Source organism: Macrobrachium rosenbergii, chromosome 52, assembly GCF_040412425.1.
Source record: "Macrobrachium rosenbergii isolate ZJJX-2024 chromosome 52, ASM4041242v1, whole genome shotgun sequence".
In the NCBI taxonomy this organism is placed as follows: domain Eukaryota; kingdom Metazoa; phylum Arthropoda; class Malacostraca; order Decapoda; family Palaemonidae; genus Macrobrachium; species Macrobrachium rosenbergii.
Window position 1 is genome coordinate 24,928,314 of NC_089792.1, and position 22,782 is coordinate 24,951,095.

A 22,782-nucleotide genomic window follows, 5' to 3' on the forward strand; every position below is an offset into this window, starting at 1 on the left:
GAGAGAGAGAGAGAGAGAGAGAGAGAGAGAGAGAGAGAGAGAGAGAGAGAGAGAGAGAGAGAGAGAGAGCATCCACAAGCACTCACCTGCATCTCAATCTCTCAAACACCCAAAATTTCAATCACTTTGCAATTCATTTCAGTGGGAATTGTTATAACAATACAGAGAATGGAACAAAATGCATTTGAACATACAAAAGCTATAAAAAATTGTACCAAACCTGAATTTATCAACTTGCAAAGCAATTAAGTTTAAGAGTGAGGACTTCCCACAAAGAGGTACTGTTCATCACTAACCATTATTTTTCTGCCTCAAGTTGGGATCCAGCACTCATTTGTCTACCTATCTACAAGGCAAATTTATATATAAAGTTTAAATTTTTTGAGTGATACAAAAAAATTACTCCAAACCACTAGTGAATGGGTGGCATTATTGATAAAACAAATCTTGGCAAACAACTCTTAACAAATCAAAACTTCTCCTACAATGTAATTTCGGTGGTCTTGTAACATCAAAACTTAAAAAAATTATTGACAATCATGATATACAAATTATAGTATAATTTCCATCAAATAGTAATTACTCAGTGCAAAGTATTACCATCTTGGCAAGTGACTGCTGAGGGGGTCGACTGTTATCAAAAGTATGTGGTGGGGAGGTGGATACTGTGGATATAGTACTTCCTGTGGTCGTGCTAGAGCTACTGGACGATACTACTGGAGTGGCAGGAATTTCAACTGGAATAGCTTGTCCATTAGGTAACCTGCAATAAGCATTCATATCATTGTAATATAGTAACATGGTTAAAGCATGAGAAAAAGATTATAATCATTAAAACATTTTACATACTGACAAAAATTGAACTAAATTTTTTTACACTTCTCATATTATTTAACATATAATCAGCTCGTTGATGAAACCTCTGAAATCAAACATCTAATTTGAAAATTAAAACTCTACAAGGAAATCATCAATTTAATGATTATATTTCTCCATTTAAAACACATGAGCACAGCACTACAATATAGTAAAAGTTATTCAGCTTCTGACTTATGTCAAATCCAGCTTACTATGATGCAAAGTACATTTCAAGGATTGCTGATAAAAATATCATTCAGTGAGAGAGCAGCTTGCAAGAAAGCACCCATATGTGAATCTGGGACAGATGACAGGGGAGGGTAAAAATCTCATAATATGAAAAAGATCAAATCTATCCAAAGGAGGAACTGGCTCTTGTTAGAGTTAATGAAGCCCTGTACTGTAGTTACATTTGTCCTATTTCAAAACTTTTCATTTAAGTAATACTTTGGCTAACCTCCTAGGGCTGTCACTGCAATCACCTGTTTCCCACCAAATGACATTGGAATCTTTATGTTTTTGTCAGAATTCTTCATGACCACCCACTAAGATGTGGGGTGGCTGGGTGAGTTTCCACTTCAACAGTAGGTAAGTATCTAAATAATTAATAAAAAAAAAAATTCATTACTTGGGATGAATCTTACCTACTATTAAAGTTGGCTGAAAACCAAATTAAATGAGGATGGTGAGAGTGCAGCCATAGGAACAACAGCTCAGTCAAGTGAACTAAAAGCTTATTAATGAGGGGGAAGCATCCAAACATTCACACCTATTGTGTGATCTACTATGGTACAGGGACTGGATATCCCTCTGGACAAACACCAAGATCTGTAAACTGACCACTGTCTTTGATAAAGTCTAACAGTGAAGGGCCTTCTAGACTTAAGGACTGCTTCCTTGGCCACTCTCCAAGCGGTCAGATGAAAGTTTGATAGGATCATCTTATCTTAAGACTGTCTGAAGAGCTCTTGCCTGAATGGCAGAAGGTCAGAAACATCTACTGCCAGGAGAGAGAGTTCAGGAAACCATTCCCTTTGAGGACACCATAAAGGTATCAACACTTATCCTTGTGTTCTGTGAAGCTCACAGCTCCTTGAGTATCTTCCACAAAAAAGCAAACAGGAAAAGAATAAAGACCTAGATTTGACCACTCTTGAAGAAAGGCATCGACTGCCCAAGCCTGAGGATCCTGGCATGGAGAGCAATAAACTGGGAGTGTTGCAGTTACAAACAGATTGATGTTTGGACCCCCAAAGGTTCCACAACTTCTGGTGGACCTGTGGGAGAAGAGACCATTCAGACAAAAGACCTTGCCATTTCCTGCTGAGTTGGTCTGCAATAACTTTGTTTCTCCCTGGGACAAAATGAAGTAAAAGAATGATGTTCTTGGGCTTTGTCCAAAGGAGAAGAAAGTTTCTTTGCTAGCCTGAACAGATTTTAATTTGTCTCTCCTTGCCTTGGCTGTCAGACTTCTGGGCTTTTCAAAGTAACGGGTGTGAAAGCAACATTATTCAGAAAAAGGCTTGGAAGAATACTGTCATGGGCAATAAAGCTAAGAAAAGTAACGCCTTAGTTTTATTACCCAGCTCTCTCTCCCCTTGCTAAAGAGAGGGCAGGATTTGCTTCTATTAGAACATAACCATGAAAAAATAGAAAGGCTGAACACTCATCTGCATCTGTGTCCGTCCAGCATAGGATGGTTTGATGACCTATCCTCTGCCTGCAGGAGAGGAAAGGTACTAGAAGGAAAAAGAAGGGAGGCCAGTCACACACACACACTTTCACTTCTATTACTGTACATCTTAGACCAGATGCTATCTGTCCCGCCAGGGGAACTGGATGAGATACACCACTTGTTGATCAGCCACCACAGAACCCAAGGAAAAGGAGTCCAAGGGCCTATAGGCAATGTCCCTCAGGTAAAAGGAGGTGAATGTCGTCCGACGTGACCACACTTCTGCTCTCAGCACCTGATATACCGACTGGTTCTTCTTGAACATGAGTGAGGGAGCAATGCCCCTAACTTTGTGAGCTCTGGGCCAAAACGTACTCGAGTCCTCCTCGTTTGACACTGAGCATGCCCATTTGACAGTCTCACGAAGCCAGAAAGATATTGTGTTCTTGGACACCACTTCCTTGGTCTTGTCAGTGCTAACGAAAAGTCATCGACACTCAGGCCTGAGTTGCCTAGTCCTTTTAAGGTAGTGCCACAGCACCCTAACTGGACAAAGTAGTATCTCTTCTGGTTCGTTACCTACAAAGTCCTGTAGGGAGGAACCAATGGATTTTGAGTTTTCACTATGAATTCTGGTATAAGTTCGAACGAAACAGACCCGATCCCCTTGAGTGCTTAACATTATATAGAAATGACCATGAATTTCGCTTACTCTCTTCACCGATGCTAGGGCAAGCAGAGATACAGTCTTGAAGGTCAGATCCCTGTCTGACGTGAGTCCCATCCCATTCAGATGGTCTGAGTTCCCTGGGAGAGCAAGACTTTTTAAAGCACCTAATCAGCATGGACATCTCCCATGAGGAGGAGAGATCTATGCCCTTTGGGCGTAGGGCTAAGCCCAGGATGGCTCTGTAGCCTTAAATTGCTGAGACAGAGAGACGCTTCTCTTGGCAAAGGAAGACAAGAAAGTCTGCTACCTGCTGAACAGTAGCTCCAAATGGATAGCAGAGCCAGCAGGTCTGGATACCAATTGGCTTGTGAACATTTGAGAGCCATCAGGGTCATTCTGAGATTCGTGGTGATCATTACCCAGTTGATCACTTGACGAATAAGACAGCATGGAGGAAAAGTGTATGTGTCGAGATTGTCCCATGGGTGCTGAAAGGTGTCATCCGCTGCAGCCCAACGATCCGGGAAGACTGAGCAAGCTTCCTGTTGCGCCGTGTTACAAAGAGTCTATAACTGGTTATCCCAAAGATTGAACAATCTTTCCACGTCTGGGCGTAGGGACCATTCTGTTCCAATCGCTTGACCCTGGCGGTTGAGTTTGTTGGCCACTACATTCTTTTGCCTGGGATGTATCTGGCTGACAACTCCACTGAGTGTGCTATTGCCCACTCGTGCACTTGCATCATCAACTGGTGAAGCTAAAGAAACACTAGTCCTCCTTACTATTGATGTATGCCACTACTGTGGTACTGTCGCTCATGAGTACCATGAAGTGCCCCATTAATCGATCCTGGAACTCTTGGAGAGGCAGAAAGGCTGCCTTGAGCTCCAGGATGTTGATGTGCAAGGGTTTGTCGTTCTGATTCTACGCACCTGAGATTAGTAACTCCTCCAGGTGTGCGGCCTGTCCCTCCCTCGACACGTCTGAAAACAGAAGCATCTCGGGAGGGGGACTGTGAAGCTGGACTCCTATTACGAGGCTCCTGTCGTCTAGCCATCTGGCTAGGTCCTTGCTCACTTCTCTCTAGAGAGGAATGGGAAGGGACAGTGGATCCCTAGCTTGAGACCAGAACTCCTTCATTCTCCACAGGAAGAAGCGAAGGTGAAGTCGTCCATGACGGACCACTTACTCCAAAGATGACAAGTGACTGAGACGACTTGCTACATTTGAGCTGGTTGTTCCTGTTGGGACTTGAATAATTGCGCTTGCGCTGTCTCCTTGGACTTGATGATGAGGGATTCTGAGGGAAAGACTCTCACTGCTGTCGTATCTATCAGCAAGCACAGGTACTTTATCCTCTGCTTGGGTATGAGGTCCGACTTTTCAAGATTTATCGCAATGTCTAGGTTGCAACAAAATTCGAGGAGGCGACTTCTGTCCTGGAGCAGCTTCAAACGAGAGTTTGTCAGAGCTAGCCAATCATCGAGATATCCCAGAAAAGTATCTTGTGCGAATGGTTCAAGTTGATACAAGGGTGAACACTCGTGAACACCTCGAAGCGGTTGATAGTCCAAAGTGCCTGAACTGATACACTGTCCCGTTGAAGATAAAGTGTAGGTACTTGCGGGAGGACTGATGGATGGGTATCTGGAAATACCCATCCTGCAGGTCGATCGTAAGCAAAAGTCGGACTACCTGATGGCTGCCAGCAATGACCGAGTTGCTTACATTTTTAACTGAGTCTGGCAAACCAACCGGTTCAAGGCTGATAGGTCTATGACCAGTCTCCATCCCCGATACTTTTCTAAAAGAATGATCGTGCTGTAAAAGCCTGGAGATTGGTCTGTCACAACTTCCACAGCACCCTTAATCAGCACTGCCTTCACTTCATTCTGTAGAGCGAGGTCCTTTGGCAAGCAGGTGACTCGAAGAGGAGTAAATAGCCCACCAGAAGGACATTCACTACCCAGGAATCCACTCTATGGATGCCATGTCACCCAATGGCTTGCCAGGCACCCCCTCCCCCGGCCCCTGCAACAGGTGGCAGCATGCGGAGGGGAATGCCACCCCTAGCATCCTCCTCCCCCCTTCTTCCCCCTAGCTCTTCTCCCTAGCCAGGTCGAGGACCGAAAGGGCTGCTGCTTTGCACCCTTCCTGACAGATGCCAAAGAAGGCTGAATATTCTTGCAAGGGGCCTTAGGATTTTTGTACATTCCTAGGACCTGCAGAGAGGGGATCAGCCTGACCCAAAGGTCGGGATGCAGTGGCACACGAAGGCCCTGAGGTCCTTGCCACTGCACGGTGGATGAGGCGGTCATTGTGATCAACACTTCGACAATCCACTGCAACGTCCGCTTGCTCTCTGTGTCAAAGAGAGAGAAGTGGAACCAAGCACAGGTCTGTTCTTCAAGATTAAGACTGGTTCGTGACTTACAAACTTCAGAACTCAACAAAGAGTTATGTCTCATCTCTTAAGAATCAAGTTTGTCCATAGGTTGATGGGTGATGTAAGTAATGGCCTTACCTCCAGACAGGAACAGTATGATAAGGCTAGCCATTTCCTCATTGGGGAGTGACGAAGAGGAAGTGATAACCTCGGCTACTGTTGCAGACCAATGGTCGATCCAAGAGACTGCTTGTCGCTGACTCCTGATGTGAGAAGATGTTTTCTGTACGGAGTTGCTCTAGCAACAGACCTGGATCTGTGCAGTCGGAATTGACCTCTCTGAGGGAGGCATGGATCCCCTGCCCTGGGACAGGGGCAAGGCACCTTCAAGTTTTGGGTGTCCAGAGAGACCCAAGAAGTGGGTCCCCTGTCCTGGGGCAGGGGAGAGTTGTATTCTGCACCTCCGATGTCTGGAGACCCCCGAGATGCAGGTCCCTGTCCTGGGACTGGGGCCTCTGGTATCGGTATCCTGGGTAAACACCGTGTCACGGCTGCTCCAAGGGCAGTTGCTTCTGCGTCTCGGATACCCGAGGGCCCCCGAGATGTGGGTCCCCTGTCCTGGAACAGGGAAAAAGGCGCATTCCTTGCCTCGGGTGTCCAGAGAGACTCGATACGCAGGTCTCCTGTCCTGGGATAGGGGGAGGTGCACCATCTGCGCCTTGCGCATCCAGAGAGACCCAAGATGCAGGTACCATGTCCTGGGATGGGAGAGAGTCATATTCTGCGCCTCAGATTTCTCTTCTTCGGGTCTGTCCACCTAGGGAGGCGGTAAGAGTAGATGGAGAAGATACTGACGACGACAAGGGGGAATGGGGTCTCTTCCTCGATGTCCTCTCATGTTTGTACCTCTTCATTAACTTGGCCAGGCTGGGAGACATTGGAGGGTGCGTCGATGTTAATGGGACAGGGTGCATTGACAGGAGGCTGGTTAGAGGCCTTAAGGTGCACAATCCAGTCCCGCATCGATGGTTCCCCTGGAAGACCTAGTCTTCCTGATTTCCCCGACCTTTTGCTCTAGAAAAGAATGCTCCCCTCCTGAGCGAATGGAGGAAACCCTCAGGAGATTGAGACAGGTCCCCACTCTCCATACGAGCCTCCCATTGCCAAAGCACCTGGGGAATGTGGAAGAGTAATTCCCCTCCTTTGATGAAGAAGTAGCGAAACGGAATCACATGGGAAGAGACAAGGAGCTACCTGACGTCTTCGGGGGAGAATACCCCTCTGAGGACAGTGAGAAACCTTAGTATTCTCTTTCCAGTGAACCTCATCCATTGCTCCGGGGACCAATTACAACGCTCAGAGCAAGTACATCAGTTATCGAACACACACATTTGCGGCAATTGGTGCAAACGTGTGGGGTCTACTTGAAGGGTGAAAGAAATCCATTGCAATGTTGCTCTCACACCCAGGCAAGGTTTAGATGATTCTTGAGTTTGCATGATACCTATAAATAACAACTATATATCAAATATACTCAAGCACAACAAAAAAGAAGAAAAACACCAGGATGAAGTGCAGGTAGAAACAGCCGGGAAACAATCTGGCAAAGGAAGGTGATAACATGTCAGCTCTGTTTGAAGGCTATAAGGCAAGTGGTTATGCAACTCAGCGAAGGGAGGTGGTGAGGGTACCCCTCACCTCTCCCACCAGTAGTTCAACCACTGAACAACCCTGTTGTGTAGAATAGCCTGCTCCAGCCTGCACTGAAGGTAATTCCTATTAAAAGACCGATGGTTTGAATTTGTGTAGGAACAAACATGGACCAAAACACAAGAGCTTAAAATTGGAAGACCTTGCCTTTGAAGACAAAGTGTAGGTAATTCTTTGGCTGAGGATGTATCGGGATGTATAAGTATGCATCGTACACGCTGATTTAAATGATCCATTTGTCATTCCAAATCTCCACCAAGACGGAACTGAATGAATCCATAAAATGGGATTAAAATGAACAAACTTGTTGAGGCTGGAAATATCCAATACTGACCTCCAGCAACCCACCCAAAACTCTTGGGAACAAGAAAAATGAAGTTTTTATGATAAAACAAAGTTTTATGAATACTTACCTGGCAGTTATATATATATAGCTTAATCCCTGTCGAACCGCAGATTTTTCAAAACTCAAACGGCAACCGAATGGTAGGTGTCCGATAGGTGGTTAACAAACCCTTATCGGGTGGTAGCTGGAATCATTCCCGTTTTCAGTTCCTCAGATCATCTCTTGCCCGACCTGTCTCCTGAGGGGAGGAGGGTGGGATTTAAAATATATATATAACTGCCAGGTAAGTATTCATAAAACTTTGTTTTATCATAAAAACTTCACTTTTACGAATAGAACTTACCTGGCAGTTATATATATATAGCTGATTCACACATTTGGAGGAGGGTGAAAGACAGCCAACATTGTTGGGAAACAACTAAACGTTGTAGGTAAACACCTTGATTCCTTACCTGCTAAGGTAGCTGACTTCAAAGGTTCCTGCCTCTTGAGCCGCTTTCCCTTAGGAGCGCCAGTCAGGTGAAGACCTGTTATACTGAAACAACTCAATCGAGTCTGTCAAACGGGGTGAGACCAACAACGTGACTAGACTTCTGTACTTCCTATTCCCCTTCTATTACCTGTAACCTTACTCAATCTAACCACCTAACCTTGCAGACTAGATATACACCTATCTAGTTAGACTGGGGTTGCTTTTCCCACAAGGAAGCTTCCTCAGACAACCATAAAAAACACCAACCCAATTACAGGTATCCCAAACAAAAGTTAAGGTTGAGGGAGGCAGTCACTCCTTTACCCAATACCAAGCTGTAGCTACATATGGGCCCAAGGTATAACATTTCTCATAATCCACTCTTACCTCTCTGAGGTAATGAGAAGCGAAAACAGAGTCACTTCTCCAAAAGTGGCCTCCATAATTTGTTTAACTGACATATTCTTTCTATAAGCCAGAGAAGTTGCAATGGCTCTTATTTCGTGAGCCTTCACCTTCAACAAACCAAAGTTCTCCTCTTCACATAAAAGGTGAGCTTCTCTTATTGTCTCCCTCAAAAGAATGATAACGCATTCTTGAGAGGGGCTTTTGAGGATCCTTCACTGAACACCACAAGGAACTGGAAGAACCTCTTACGTCCTTTGTCCTGGAAATATAAGCCTTGAGGGCTCTAACTGGACAGAGTAGTCTCTCCTCCTCTTGGCCCACTAAATCAGTGAGGTTAGGAACCTCAAACGTCCCCGGCCAGGGTTTGGAAGGGTTCTCATTCTTAGCAAGGAAGTCAAGCCTTAATGCGCATATTGCTCCATTACGATTGAAGCCTACTTGTTTCTGAATAGCATGAATCTCGCTAACCCTTTTCGCTGTAGCAAGAGCGAGAAGGAAAAGAGTTTTCTTTGTTACGTCTCTCAGGGTTGCTTGAGAGATGGGTTCGAACTTCCTGCTGCACAAGAACTTCAAAACCACATCCAAATTCCAGGACGGGGGTCTCAAAGTCTGCTTCGTTGTTTCGAAAGACTTTAAAAGGTCTCTCAAGTCTCTATCTTGAGACAAATCAATGCCTCTGTGCCTAAAGACGGTAGACAACAAGCTTCTGTATCCTTTTATGGTGGATACGGCCAGCTTAGAATCTTGCCTGAGGGACAAGAGAAAATCAGCTATTTGGCTCACAGAGGTAGTGGTTGAGGAAACCTTATGCTGCTTACACCAAGATCTAAAGGTTTCCCACTTTGATTGGTAAACTCTCTGTGAAGAGACCCTCCTCGCTCTGGCGATAGCTCTTGCAGCTTGAGCTGAAAATCCTCTCGCTCTGACAAGCTTCTCGATAGTCTGAATGCAGTCAGTTGAAGAGCGAGGGTTTTGATGATACCTCTCGAAGTGGGGCTGTCTGAGAAGCCTTGGACTTGGGGAAGACTTCTCGGAAAGTCCACTAACATCTCCACTACCTCTGTGAACCACTCTCTTGCTGGCCAAAAGGGGGCTACCAGGGTCATTCTTCCTGAATCTAGGAGGGCGAATTTCTTGACTACTAGATTGATTATTTTGAACGGAGGGAACGCATAAGTGTCCATCCCGTCCAGTCCATCAAGAAGGCGTCTACTGCTATTGCTTCTCTGTCCGGGACTAGAGAGCAGTAGTTCGGGATCCTCTTGTTCTGGCTGGAGGCGAAGAGGTCTATTGAAGGCCTCCCCCATAAACTCCACAGTTTCTGGCAAACTTGAAGATTGAGAGTCCATTCCGTGGGCAGAACTTGCCCTCTTCTGCTGAGCATGTCTGCTCTTACATTCTTCTGCCCCTGCACGAATCTCAAATCAAAAGCTCCACCCTGTGGTCTTTTGTCCACAGAAGGAGCTCTCTTGCTGTTTCAGAAAGAGGTAAAGAACGAGTCCCTCCTTGTTTGCTGATATATGCAAGAGCCGTGGTGTTGTCGGAATTCACTTCTACTACTTTCCCCATGACAGATTCTTTGAAGGCTTTTAAACCTAACCAGATGGCCATCAACTCTTTCCTGTTGATGTGCCATCCGATTTGTCCCTCTTCCCAAGAGCCTGAAACTTCCTTGTTCCCCAGTGTTGCTCCCCATCCCGACTCAAGCATCTGAGAACAACACTAGGTCTGGGTTCTTTCTGCGTAGGGAGATTCCTTCCCCTAAGATCGACGGGTTCAGCCACCAACTCAGATGTTTCTTGATCTCTGCTGGAATGTCGAAGGAAAATGAGTCCTCCTGATTCTTCCTGTCCCAGATTCTTGAAAGGAAGTGTTGAAGAGGCCTGAGGTGCAACCTTCCCAGAGAGACAAATTTCTCGAGGAGGAGAGGTGCCCAACAAACTCATCCACTCCCTCGCCGAGCACTTCTGCCTCCCAGGAAATACTGAACCTTCTCGAGGCACTTGATTTGTCTTTCTTGTGAGGGAGAAGCCAAAACGAGCTGAGTCCAGAACTATCCCCAAATAAAGAATCGTCTGACTCGGTTCGATCTGAGACTTCTCTTTGTTGATAATGAGACCCAGATCCTGAGCAATCATAAACGTCTTGTGTAAGTCCTCCAGACACCTGTTCTTCGACTGGGACCTTATCAGCCAGTCGTCTAGGTACAGGGATACTCTTATCCCTTCTTGATGAAGCCATCCTGCCACATTTGACATTACTCTGGTGAACACTTGAGGAGCTGTGCTGAGGCCGAAACAAAGAGCTTTTAACTGGAAGCATTTGTCCTGGATCACAAACCTCAAAAACTTCCTTGAAGTCGGGTGGATGGGAATATGAAAGTAAGCGTCCTGCAGGTCCAGGGATACCATCCAGTCCCCTGGACGGACTGCTGCCAGCACAGACTGAGTCGTCTCCATGGTAAACTTGGTCTTCTCCACAAAACCGTTCAATGCGCTGACATCCAGGACCGGTCTCCATCCCCCCGAACTCTTGGGCACTAAAAACAGACGATTGTAGAACCCTGGGGATCCTAGTTCCAAAACTGGTTCTATCGCTCCTTTCTCCAACATCTGGTCTACTAGATTCAGGAGTGCCCTTCGTTTCAATGCGTTCGAGTATTGAGCCACTAGGGCTAGTGGCTTTGTTGAAAGTGGCGGTTTCCTCGAGAAGGGGATCTTGTATCCTTCCTTGATGACTGAGAGAGACCAGTTGTCCGCCCCTCTTGCTTCCCAAGCCTGCCAAAATAGAGACAGCCTTGCTCCTACTGTTGTCTGGAGGACTTGTGTTTCAATTTCTAGAGCGTGTTCTAAACGTCCTTCTGCTAGTTCTACCCCCTGTTTCTTGTCTTTTTCCTCTGAAATCAGATCTAGAAGGAACTCTGCCCGAAAGGGCTGTTGAACTCTCTTTTCCTCCTTTTTGGCAGCTGGAGGAATTAATGAAGAAACCTCCTAGCCGAGCGAGAGAGTAAATCTTGCGTAGCTTTATTTGCCAGAGTCAGAGAAATATCCTGACCAAGGACTCCGAAACAAATGCTCCGAGAGGGGGGCGTAAAGGAGCTCTGCCTTCTGTGCGACTGTAGTAGATTTTGACGTGAAGGAACATAACAAAGCCCTCTTCTTCAAAATCCCTGCAGTGAAAAGAGAAGTCATCTCATTTGCTCCATCCCTCAGAGCCTTATCCATACAGGCCATAATACTGGAAAGGTCTTCAATTCCTATAGCCTGCATGGTTTCCATCTTCTTGGATAGGATTCCAACAGACCAGTCTAAAAAACTGAACACTTCAAAAGACCTAAAAATTCCTTTAATGAGATGGTCTAGTTCCGTCATAGACCACATCACCTTAGCTGAGTTAAGGGCATGTCTTCTGGAAGAGTCTACTAAACCAGAGAAGTCCCCCTGGGAGGAGGCAGGTACTCCCAGGCCCAGAGCTTCCCCAGTGTCATACCACATGCCCGCCTTGAAGCAAGCCTAGTTGGAGGAAAAGAGAAGGAGGACTTAACTGCTTGCCTACGCTCCTTAAGCCAGTTATCAATCCTGGTCAGAGCCTTCTTAGCAGAAATGGAAAGCTTCATTTTAATAAAGGCTGACTGCTTCCTCGATCTCTTCCTGTTAAACTGGGACTGAGGAGAACGAGGAGCAGCAGGCTTAAACTCCTCACCATACAGCTCCAAAAGAGAGCGAGAAAGAACCTTATAGTCATCAGCCGCATTAGAAGGTTTATCTTCGTCCTCTGAAACGTCTTCCAAATCATGCATTCCTTCCAACTCTGTCTCCTTCTCTTCCCGCTGTAGTGTACCCGGGAGGGCGATCATCGATCGCCCGGCGTCCTGGCGGCGAGAGTTGGTTACGTCCTGGCGGCGAGAGCTGGTTGCGTCCTGACAAACAGCCCTAGAAGAATCCCGATGTCGAGAGCTGGATGCGTCCTGGTATCGCGAGCTGGAAGCGTCCTGGCGTCGAGCATTGGATACGTCCTGGCGCCGAGAGTTGGATGCGTCCTGGCGTCGAGAGGCGAATGCGTCCTGGCGTCGAGGAAGTCCGCTGCGTTCTTTCCTCCCTGGAGAACCGAGGTCGCAATCTTGCTGAACAAAGGAAGAGTGTTCCCGGCGAGAGGAAGAAAATTCCTGTCGTTTAAGGCGTGGAGAGGAGAAGAATCGAGCCTCAGGAGAAGAACCCTGAGGTTTTTGCTTGGGAGAAACGAAAAGATTCTTATGTTCCAAGCCAGAAGAGCGCCCCTTGTTGACTCGAACGGAGAGAGGATCCAGTTCTCTCTTATCCCTAGGAGAAACTTCAGCAGGGACTCCTTCTAGATCTCTTCACTGGTAACTTGGAGTCCTTACGCCTGACCGACTGCGGGGAGGGGCGACTAAAGGCCTGAACGAGCGAAGCCAATTGGCCTTGCATGACGGTCATAAATGATTTAGCCGCAGCAGCTGCATCTTGAGGATCCGAGGGAGAAGGTTGTCGAGACAAGCTGGGAGCAGGAGAAGGATTCCTCGAGAATTCTCCGGAAGCAGAAAGAAGAGAACTCTCCCTCCTCCGAACAGCGAGAGGAGAGCATTCGAAAAAGGTCTTGACCTTTTTGCTGGAGAGGCGTTTGGTCGTCGCCGGAAGCAAAAGATTCAGGGAGCTCCACGCACCGAAAAGGAGAGCGAGTCCGGGGTTGATCCTCTTGCTGCAACCATCTTCTTTTGGTTGGTCTCAAATCCTCAAACTGCCATCTACGTCTAGGAGAGGGGCTAGAGAAGACGCAAGCTCTTCCGACACGCCTTTCCTGTGGCGGTCATAAGCAGCCTGGGAAAAAGCAACAGGACTGCTTGAGGCGACGGCTGACCGAGAATACGTCCCTCTCACCCCCTTACGATCGTCGACATACCTTCTCCCTAGGTCCTGGGAGCTTGGTAGAGTCTAGATCTAGGGGCATGACAGGGTCGATCAGTCGCCACCTCCACTGCACTAGCACAAACATTATCACAAACTTCACTTGCACTCTTACCTTTCTTCAAGGCTTCAAGTTGATCCTTTAATTCTTTCATCTCAGCCGCCATCCTGGCGAACTGAGGGTCCATAACAGCAGATACAGTTCCTGTAGAAGGAGCGGGGTTACCACCTCGGAGAAGGATCTACTTCTAAGGGTGATTTAGGAATAGAAGGGTTAAAAGAAATGTCTAGGCTAACATCACTCACAGACCTAGATTTAGATTTAGAAGCCCTCCGTATCTTATCCATCTCTAATTTACGCACATAGCGTTTCATTTCCATCCATTTCTTTTCATCCAAATCCTCGCATTCTTTACATCTTTTATCCAAGGCACACTCAAAACCCCTGCACCCTAAACAAACAGTGTGAGGGTCCACGAAGCTTTCGGTAACCTAACCTTACATTCTTCATTCACACATACTCGAAAAACTTAGGATCAGACATCTTATCCAAGAACAGTCAAAAGAATAAATCCAAACAAGCCACAAAAAGCGATTGCCAATCCAAAGGTCAAAATCGTCACCAATAAAAGGTCCAACACAACGACCTAGGGAAGCGGCGAAAAACCCGACGGAGAACCAACAACAATGTTGTCGGTCCAACCGGCAGAGATGATCTGAGGAACTGAAAACGGAATGATTCCAGCTACCACCCGATAAGGGTTGTTAACCACCTATCGGACACCTACCATTCGGCGGTTGCGCGAGTTTTGAAAAATCTGCCGGTTCGACAGGGATTAAGCTATATATATATAACTGCCAGGTAAGTTCTATTCGTAAAAATCAATGGTAAAACCTCAGTGTCTAGACCAAAATTGGCTCAATGGTTTCATAACAACTGCTTGGTCTCCCCCTCTCAAACTTAGAACTTCTCTGTGTGAAGAGAAAGATATTGGGAAAGTCGACAGGGGTAGAAAAATAACTGAAGGTACAAAGTGTCCTTCTCCAAGAACTATCACTACCCAAGGTTCTTCTTAAAGCTTTGCAAGACACTTCAGTAACTCTGTAAACAGCCTTCAGAGGATCCTCACAGCCTACTTGAACCGAGATTATTATTATTATTAAAACAGTTTAACCGGACCACTGAGCTGACTATCAGCTCTCATAGGGCTGGACCGAAGGATTTGGATGAAATGACAGGTCTAGACTAGAAGCCCAGCACTGAGACCAAATAGGTCACTCGGTATGGTGATGAATGAATGAAAATTAAATTAAAAGCTGCACAAAGGCATACGCTCTTATACTGGAACGTACTCACACAATAAATACATTTATACTCATGTTTCCATATATACTCACTAGAAAGGTATATTAAAATTCAAAATAAATTAAGTAAAATTTTAAAATTTAGTCGTTTTAAAATTCATTACATGCCTAAGGTTTTCGTATTTCTATTACAGGTACTGCTCGAGTTACGATAACTTGCCTTACGATAATTCGATTTTGCGATGGGGTTAGCAATTGCTACTGATAAGACAATATTAGAAAATATTTAAAAATTTTGCCTCGGCGCAGGCAGCAGCGCACAATCAGAGCGTGAGAGAGACCAAATTACAAGAGACCAACTTCTTTTCCTCCATCTCTTTACCCCATCTTCTACTGTAGAACAGGACTGATATTTTTTAAATTATACCCTTATTAGCTATGAAGAAAAGATTGGCAAGGAAATATATTGCTAAATTTAAGCAGCAAGTTGTAGCCTGGAGCTGAGAAAACAATGTTCAAGCTTCTAATGACTATAAATTATTGTGCATTGGCAACATGGATGAAACTTGACCGAAAATAAAACTGGAGGGAAAAGTATTTTAATCAAAACTACTGGGCATGAAAGAACACATATTACTGCTGTTTTCATGCCGATAACAGATAAATATGTAAAGCCTGTATTATGATGATATCAAGTGACAATAGCGAACAGAATCTTGATTTTTTACACAAAACAAGCATGCCCCCAACGGCCAACATTATCTATTAACGAAAAAAATAGCTAAACTAATTTCACAACAAGATGCATTCAAGTTATATTTTGACTTAAAAACACTTCGTATAATGAAAAATAACCCTGTCCCTTATAAATAAAGCATCCAGAGATTCATTTACACTAACTAGAGGGAAGAAAAGCGCTCTGAACTGAGTTATAATACGGCGAAATAAACTTACCGCATAGTCGATTTTCAAACCAAAACACTGATCACTATGATTGCAATTTAAAAAAAAAAAAAGAAATATGAGACTACATACAATATCACTGAATACAGTGAATAAAAGCATAACTTTTTAAAAGATCCATGGAAAAGATGCATATTCGTTATGTTGATGTTGGTATAGTACAATATTAATATGAATATACAGTACAGTATAATATAAGCTAGGCTACCATATATGTATACGATATACCATAGTGCAGGCTAAGCTAATTCTTGTTCGTTATTCAGTTTCTAGTCAGATCACAAAAATAATATTAAGGATTGTTTTGAATAGAATAAGAAATAAGATACTCCCAGAGATTGGCAATGAACAGTGTGGTTTTATGAGAGATAAAGGGACAAGAAATGCAATTTTTATTTTGAGAATGTTGGTGGAGAGAGCAATAGAAGTGAAAAAAGATCTATATGTTTGTTTTGTTGACTATGAAAAGGCTTTTGATCGGGTTAGACATGTAGACCTTCTAACGATATTGGAACAGATAAATATCGATGGGAAAGATCTAAGATTGATAAAGAATTTATATTGGAATCAAGAGGCATCAGTGAAAGTAGAAAATGACGAATCAGAGACTCGGCACATCAAGAGAGGCGTAAGACAGGGTTGTGTGTTATCACCTGATCTCTTCAATTTATATAGTGAAATGATAATGAGAGATCTCAGAGATATGGAAGGAATTAAGGTTGGAGGAGTCAATATTAATAATATCAGATATGCTGATGATACAGCACTTGTTGCAGACTCTCATTATAAACTTCAAGCTTGAGTCAGTACTTTACACCAGTCAAGCAGAGAAAGAGGTCTGTCAATAAATATTAAGAAAACAGAAGTTATGGTTATCTCCAAAGATGAAATCCCTCCAAGAATAGATATAAGAATTAATGCTGAAACCGTTAAACAAACCGATAGTTTTAATTATTTAGGATGCACTGTCACAAGTGATGGAAAATGCAAAAAAGAGATCAGGAGGAGAATATCCATGGCAAAAGATGCATTTGGTAAGATAAAGAAATTAGTCACAAACTCAAAAATATCGATGAATCTTAGGAGGAGATTTGTGAAATGTTTTGTTTGGTCTGTATTGTTGTATGGCTGTGAAACTTGGACCATGAGGAAGGCAGGCGAGGAGAGGTTGCAGGCTGCAGAAATGTGGTTTTGGAGAAGGATGCTGAAAATACCATGGACAGAAAGGAAAACTAATGAGCAGGCATTAGAGAGAGTAGGCACTGAGACAGAACTTTTGGCTTCAGTGAGAGGTAGACAAATGCGGTTTGTGGGTCACGTAGTGAGAAGACAAGAACTAGAACATCTCTCTCTCACTGGTAAAATCAATGGAAGTCGGCGAGAGGAAGACCTAGACAAAAATATATGGATGGATTAGTGAGAATGACTGGAGGAAGAATGTCTGCAGCTCAGTTGCTGCAGCAAGCCGGAAATAGAGAGGAGTGGCGAGCCATGATTGCCGACGTCCTTGGGGATATGGCTTCTGGATGATGATGATTCAGTTTCTCTTTGTACTGAATTACCATAAGTCAGTTTGCATGACCCTCGTGAGTTAGCTGATAATCATTACTATACCGTATATGTATACAGTATACTTTATAGTGTAGGCTAGGCTACTGTACTATATACCATATGTATTGGTACTGAATACCCTAGTGTAGGCTAGGCTATATTCGAGATACAATTTGTCCAACAAACAATGGGTTTTTTGGAACCTAACCCCATCGTAAGAAGGATAATACCTTTATTTACTTTTTATATTTTATCAATTAAATCACAGGTCCTCATGAACATTAAAATGGATATTACTGAAAATGTTGAAGATTCTGACAAAATTTCTTTCACTGATCTATTTCCAAAATTTGATCATCGCTGTAGGTTATATTTTGGGCATTCACACAATACATGCTTCACTGTTATAGTTCAAAACATCAGTTATGGTTAATCTTTCACTAAAAATGTGAGCCTTGATCACTTACTGAAGCTGAACTTGAGAGCATTAGGGTTATTTCGCACAGAAATTTCATTTGGAAAAGGTTGTAGGGGGATGGCCCTACAGGGAAGACTTCAAAGATAATGCAAAGAATTTTCTATTCCCCTGATTCGAAATATCTTAGGTGATGGCCTTAAACACTTTAGGGTTAAGGAGGCAATGAGGGGACGTCAAAAACAGCTATTAACGGTTGAGCTCGACTATTATATAAATATGCACACAACTGTTCCTATTACTTTAAAACAGGGTTGTTAAAAAAATAAGACATTCCTCCCATAGTTTTGGAAAGAGGTCTATCGAGGTGAGGTTAATACTATGACGCCTATCAAAAAATGCTGCCCCTTTAGGACTAACGTTTATATAACTACTATTACTCTAATAATTTCTTATATGTTTCTACATATTTACATATACATATACATATACACATTTACAGTATATGCCTGGTATTATGGGGTCAGAGAATGCAACTGCTCGCAAATAGCTAAAATTCATGAATACTCAAGACCCCTCTAAAGAGATCAAACACCAAATATACCTTAAACTATCATCCTAAAACACTTTAATATCATTACCCTTAAAAATATATGACTTACAGCTACGAGTGAACACTCCTACAACTGTTACTCTTACCAAGGCGAAAACTAATCAAGTTACCACTATATTCAGACAAACAATTTCTTTCATACAGTATTCAAGCCTTACCGTTTTCTTTTAACATGGGGGTACATTGGTACGTCATTTGGCAAATGTTTTTAAGAAAAAGAAAAATACATTTTATTGATATCTCCAATGTTTACATTATCATAAAAAATATATTTTGTCATGAAAATAAAATGAAAACAAGCAAATATTTTAGATATTCTCTATGAACTTGAGACCCCCTCCAAAAAATAGTTCCTCGTTGGGCGAGTGGGTTCCGTTCTCAGCTAGCATTCTGCTGGCCGCGAGTTCGAATCTCCGACCGGTTTTGAAGAAGAAATGGCTGAATGGGAAAAAGATGCTCCTACATGCAACGCTGAAATTTTAAAATTTTGTTTGTGGTAATAAAACTGAAAGATTGGAATTGTTATACGTTAGATGTAAAAACTGCATATCTACAGGGTGATGAAATACAACGAGAGTATATTTAAAACCACCTAGTGAAGATGGTTGGAGTGGATTATGGAAATTGAAGAAAACTGTTTATGGGCTCAAGGATGCAGCAAAGGCATGGTATTGTGCGGTGAGTAAAACTGGTGGAGGAGCTTAAAGGTGAGAGGAGTAGATTAGAACCTAATATATTATTTTGGAAGAAAGACAATAAATTGAATGGTATTTTATGTACACATGTAGATGATTTTTGCTATGGAGGAACTAAAGGATTTTTAAAGGAAACAATTGGGAAATTGAAAGGAAATTACAAGTAGGAGAACAAGAAAGTAAAAGTTTTAAGTATATAGGAGTAATAGTAGAGCATAAGGAAAATGGAATTTGTCTTAATCAGTGGCAGTATATAAATTCTATCACGAGAACCAGAAGCCAGAAGATTTACAGGTAATAGAGTATTAGGACAAAGGAGTTAACAGAATATAGATCAGTGGTAGGACAGTTGAATTGGGTATCGCTACATACTGTGCCAGAAATATCATATGATGTTAGTGAATTAAGTAAAGCTTTTAAGAAGGAACGACTCAAGATATGAGAAAGCTGATTAAGATAGTGAGAAAAAACTAAGTGCATAATGGGAGAAGTGATAATAAGTGAGTTAGAAGAAGAAAAGATTTATTGGGAAGCCTATGCAGATGCTTCATTCAGGAATATTGAAGATGGTCATACTCAATTAGGTTATGTGATATCATTGACAGATGGTAAGAGGAGAAGCCCTATATGGTGGAAATCCAGAAAATCCAGAAGAGTAGCAAAGTCCACCACTGAAGCAGAAGCTCTGAGTGTTGGGGAGGCCATAGAAGGATTGATATATTTCAAACATTTGTGGGAAGAGATAGTAGGAGGAGAAAATTAGAAGCACTGGTGAAAACTGATAGTACAACCCTAATGACTGCAATAAAATGAAGTACCGGAGTAAGTAGTAAGAGATTAAAAATTGATATTGCAGCAATAAGAGAAACAATAGAATCTGGAGAAATAAGTGAGGTGAGATGGATAAAAGGAAAGCATCAAATAGCTGATGTATTGACCAAAGCTGGAGTTTCAGGGAAAGCATTAGGAATTATGTAGAGGGTAAAGAATTGGAGAATAATGGAGATTAGAGGGATTAGGATAAGAAAAGGCTGGAGGAGGAGGAGATAAGTGTGATTGTATGTTAGTTTTATAAGTTAGTCATTATTTTATTTTCTGCATTGATGAAGTGTATGGGTATTACAGAATGTATAAAAGAAAGCACATGTTTAATTTTATAAGATGTTTTTATAGCATAGCATTCCTTATGTTTAAAGAGTATGTTATTGTTGTGACGTCATAGGAAGTGACGTCACAGGACCTAAAATGGCAGGAAGGAGAAAATGTAAACAAACAAAGAGCGGGAGTGTTGAAAGCATGGTGGAAAAAGGTAGAGAGCTCTCTGAAGGTTAGGTCGATAATGGTTGGGTTGTAAGTCTGTTTGTGGTTTTTGTTGTCGTAAGCTGGATTGCATAGAGTAAAAAGAACAACATGAACAGGTGAGTGGATCACATAATTGAATAATTTAAGGATACGTTAGGCTAGAAAAATTTTCAAAGGGTTCCCACTTGACGTCACTATGGGACAAAGATGTCAGCACAACATTTTAAGAGGCAATTGCTGAGGAGCAAGACCTCATTCTAGCACAAGGCTGTCTTAACCTAGATAAATAAGAGGCGATGAGGAAGAAAAGCTAGTACAAATAGAATCAGTTGTCAAAAGATGACAAGTACAAGGCAACAAAGGGGTAAACTGAGACACGGCAAGTAAATAATTAAAAACCGAAGTATTGATGCACAGCTCAGAAACTGTTGAAGTAGACATAATACTATGTCTACAATCCCTAGATAACTCCACCAGTTCACACACCACACACCACATAACTATCACTCTCTCCAAAAAAGGACAACATGTGATTCAGTATATGCAAGCAGTAAACTCTACTCCAAAAAAGGATAACATGTGATTCAGCATATGCAAGCAGTAAACTCTACCAAGTAAATCCTTTGGAGAACAAGTCGAATTTGAGCCAAAAGACAGTTGAGAGAGAGGTGGTGAGGGGCACAGACCTTGGCCCTGAAACACTCCTGTCAGAGGAGAAGACCAACTGATGCATGGCAGTCCAGAGGGCGGGCTACAGACAGATCAAGGTTCCGACACCTCTCTTTTGGGGGAAACCGAAAAAAGTCAATCACTACGGGGTGAACGTGATTTTTACTAATACTATAGTCCAATATCTAACTGTTAAAAGGCGTGCATCCCTCAGTTTACCTACCATTTTTCTCCTGAACTACTTAGGAACCATAAGAAGGCAGAGCAGAGGGAGTGAGAGAGGAATCAACCTATTAGACAATGGAGGAAGAGGAGAAGCAACAATGGAAGAAGAAGAAAATTTTGTAGGCTTATGGCTGGCCCTAACAAACTGTCTATGTAAACTACCAGCTTCTTGCATCTTCCAGTAATTCACAAAATTATTCATCCTCTCATCAAACCACTCTTTATTTTCTTCATAATGAGAAGAAAAAACACGCTCGTGTCCCAACAGGTAGGCTAACTCATAATGTACAGTGTGACCATCGTGCACAACAGAAAAATTCATTTTACACAAAACTCATTCCTATACAGCCTACTGCTTCTATCTCCGCTTGCTGTACATGACATAGTGATGAACCAGAACACAAGTACAGTAACATGCAGGAGAAAATCAGTCAGAAACCATCTAAATTATTACCTCCAAATCACAAGGACACGGCATGGAGAAGTCTGACAAGAATGTCAACATTCCAATGCCAGCTAGTGGGAAGCAGGTGATAACGAGAATTCTGACAAGAATGTCAACATTCCAATGCCAGCTAGTGGGAAGCAGGTGATAACGAGAATTCTGACAACAATGTCAACATTCCAATGCCAGCTGGTAGGAAGCAGGTGACAACAGACAGTCCTTGTGGGTCAGCCAAGCGTTATTTTATTTTTAATGCCGATCACACCTAATGGCGTGAAGATATAAGCGACTTTAACAGCAGGTGTGATTCATTCTAAACACTACCCCAAACAACAATACTTTTTTCTCAGTTCTGCATAGGCTTCCACCAGGTTAGTACAATAATTACATCCCTACCTCTTGCTTATGTTTGTCCTCTTTCACTCACCTCACCACTTCATCCAAAATGGATGAAATGCAAACCATTATATGATAACAGAGTTCCCATCTCTCTTCCCCGCTGAGTACAGATATATTAATCCAAAAGCAAATTCTCACATATAACAGGAAAGGAGAGAGATGGGAACTTTACCCTCGGCAGGGTAATCTCTCACCTTACTAACAAGTAGGATCTTTGTTATGCATGCAAATACTTATTCCAGTCCGACCTCTTTAAACCAGCACACTTGGGACGAAGTCACTGCTGGACACAATCCTGGATGACAGAAATCACCCCTAAAAAGCCCTTATGTAAACAGTCTTACCAGCTCATTCCACATATACAGCCATGTTATCAAAATTAGGAACAAATCTTATGAATAACCATCATTTTGTTAGGATCAATTCCTTAAGAAAATTCTGACCTGCTCTATAGGCATCTCTTCGGAAATGCTTACATCTTCACTATGTCAGAGCTTAAACCACTTTATAAATGCACTGTCAAATTCTCAGGGCCTGGCACCCTTCAATGTGTTCAGTTACTCCAAACTTTTCTGGTTTTTACTTTCAACAAAAACCTAAAAATTTGCAGCTTTTGTTTCTTTAAACTGTGTGTGTATTAAGAATAATGACAATTTTAATATAACTGTTGTTTTATGTACGTATGCAAATATATTTCATGCATTACTGTCATATTATTATCGTATTTTAACTTATGAACATAGCGATCAGGTG

The 22,782-nt window shown here is 42.8% G+C and overlaps 1 protein-coding gene across 9 annotated transcripts in view; it reads right to left on the reverse strand.

The window, feature by feature from the left end:
* Positions 1–22,782, reverse strand: part of LOC136833759 (cyclic AMP-dependent transcription factor ATF-7-like) — a 178,838-nt gene that overhangs the window by 66,339 nt on the left and 89,717 nt on the right. For all 9 annotated transcript variants that reach the window (XM_067095983.1, XM_067095984.1, XM_067095986.1 and 6 more), the window contains one exon: positions 601–763. In XM_067095983.1, coding sequence (XP_066952084.1) covers positions 601–763 — 163 coding nt within the window. The remainder of the gene's footprint in view (positions 1–600; positions 764–22,782) is intronic.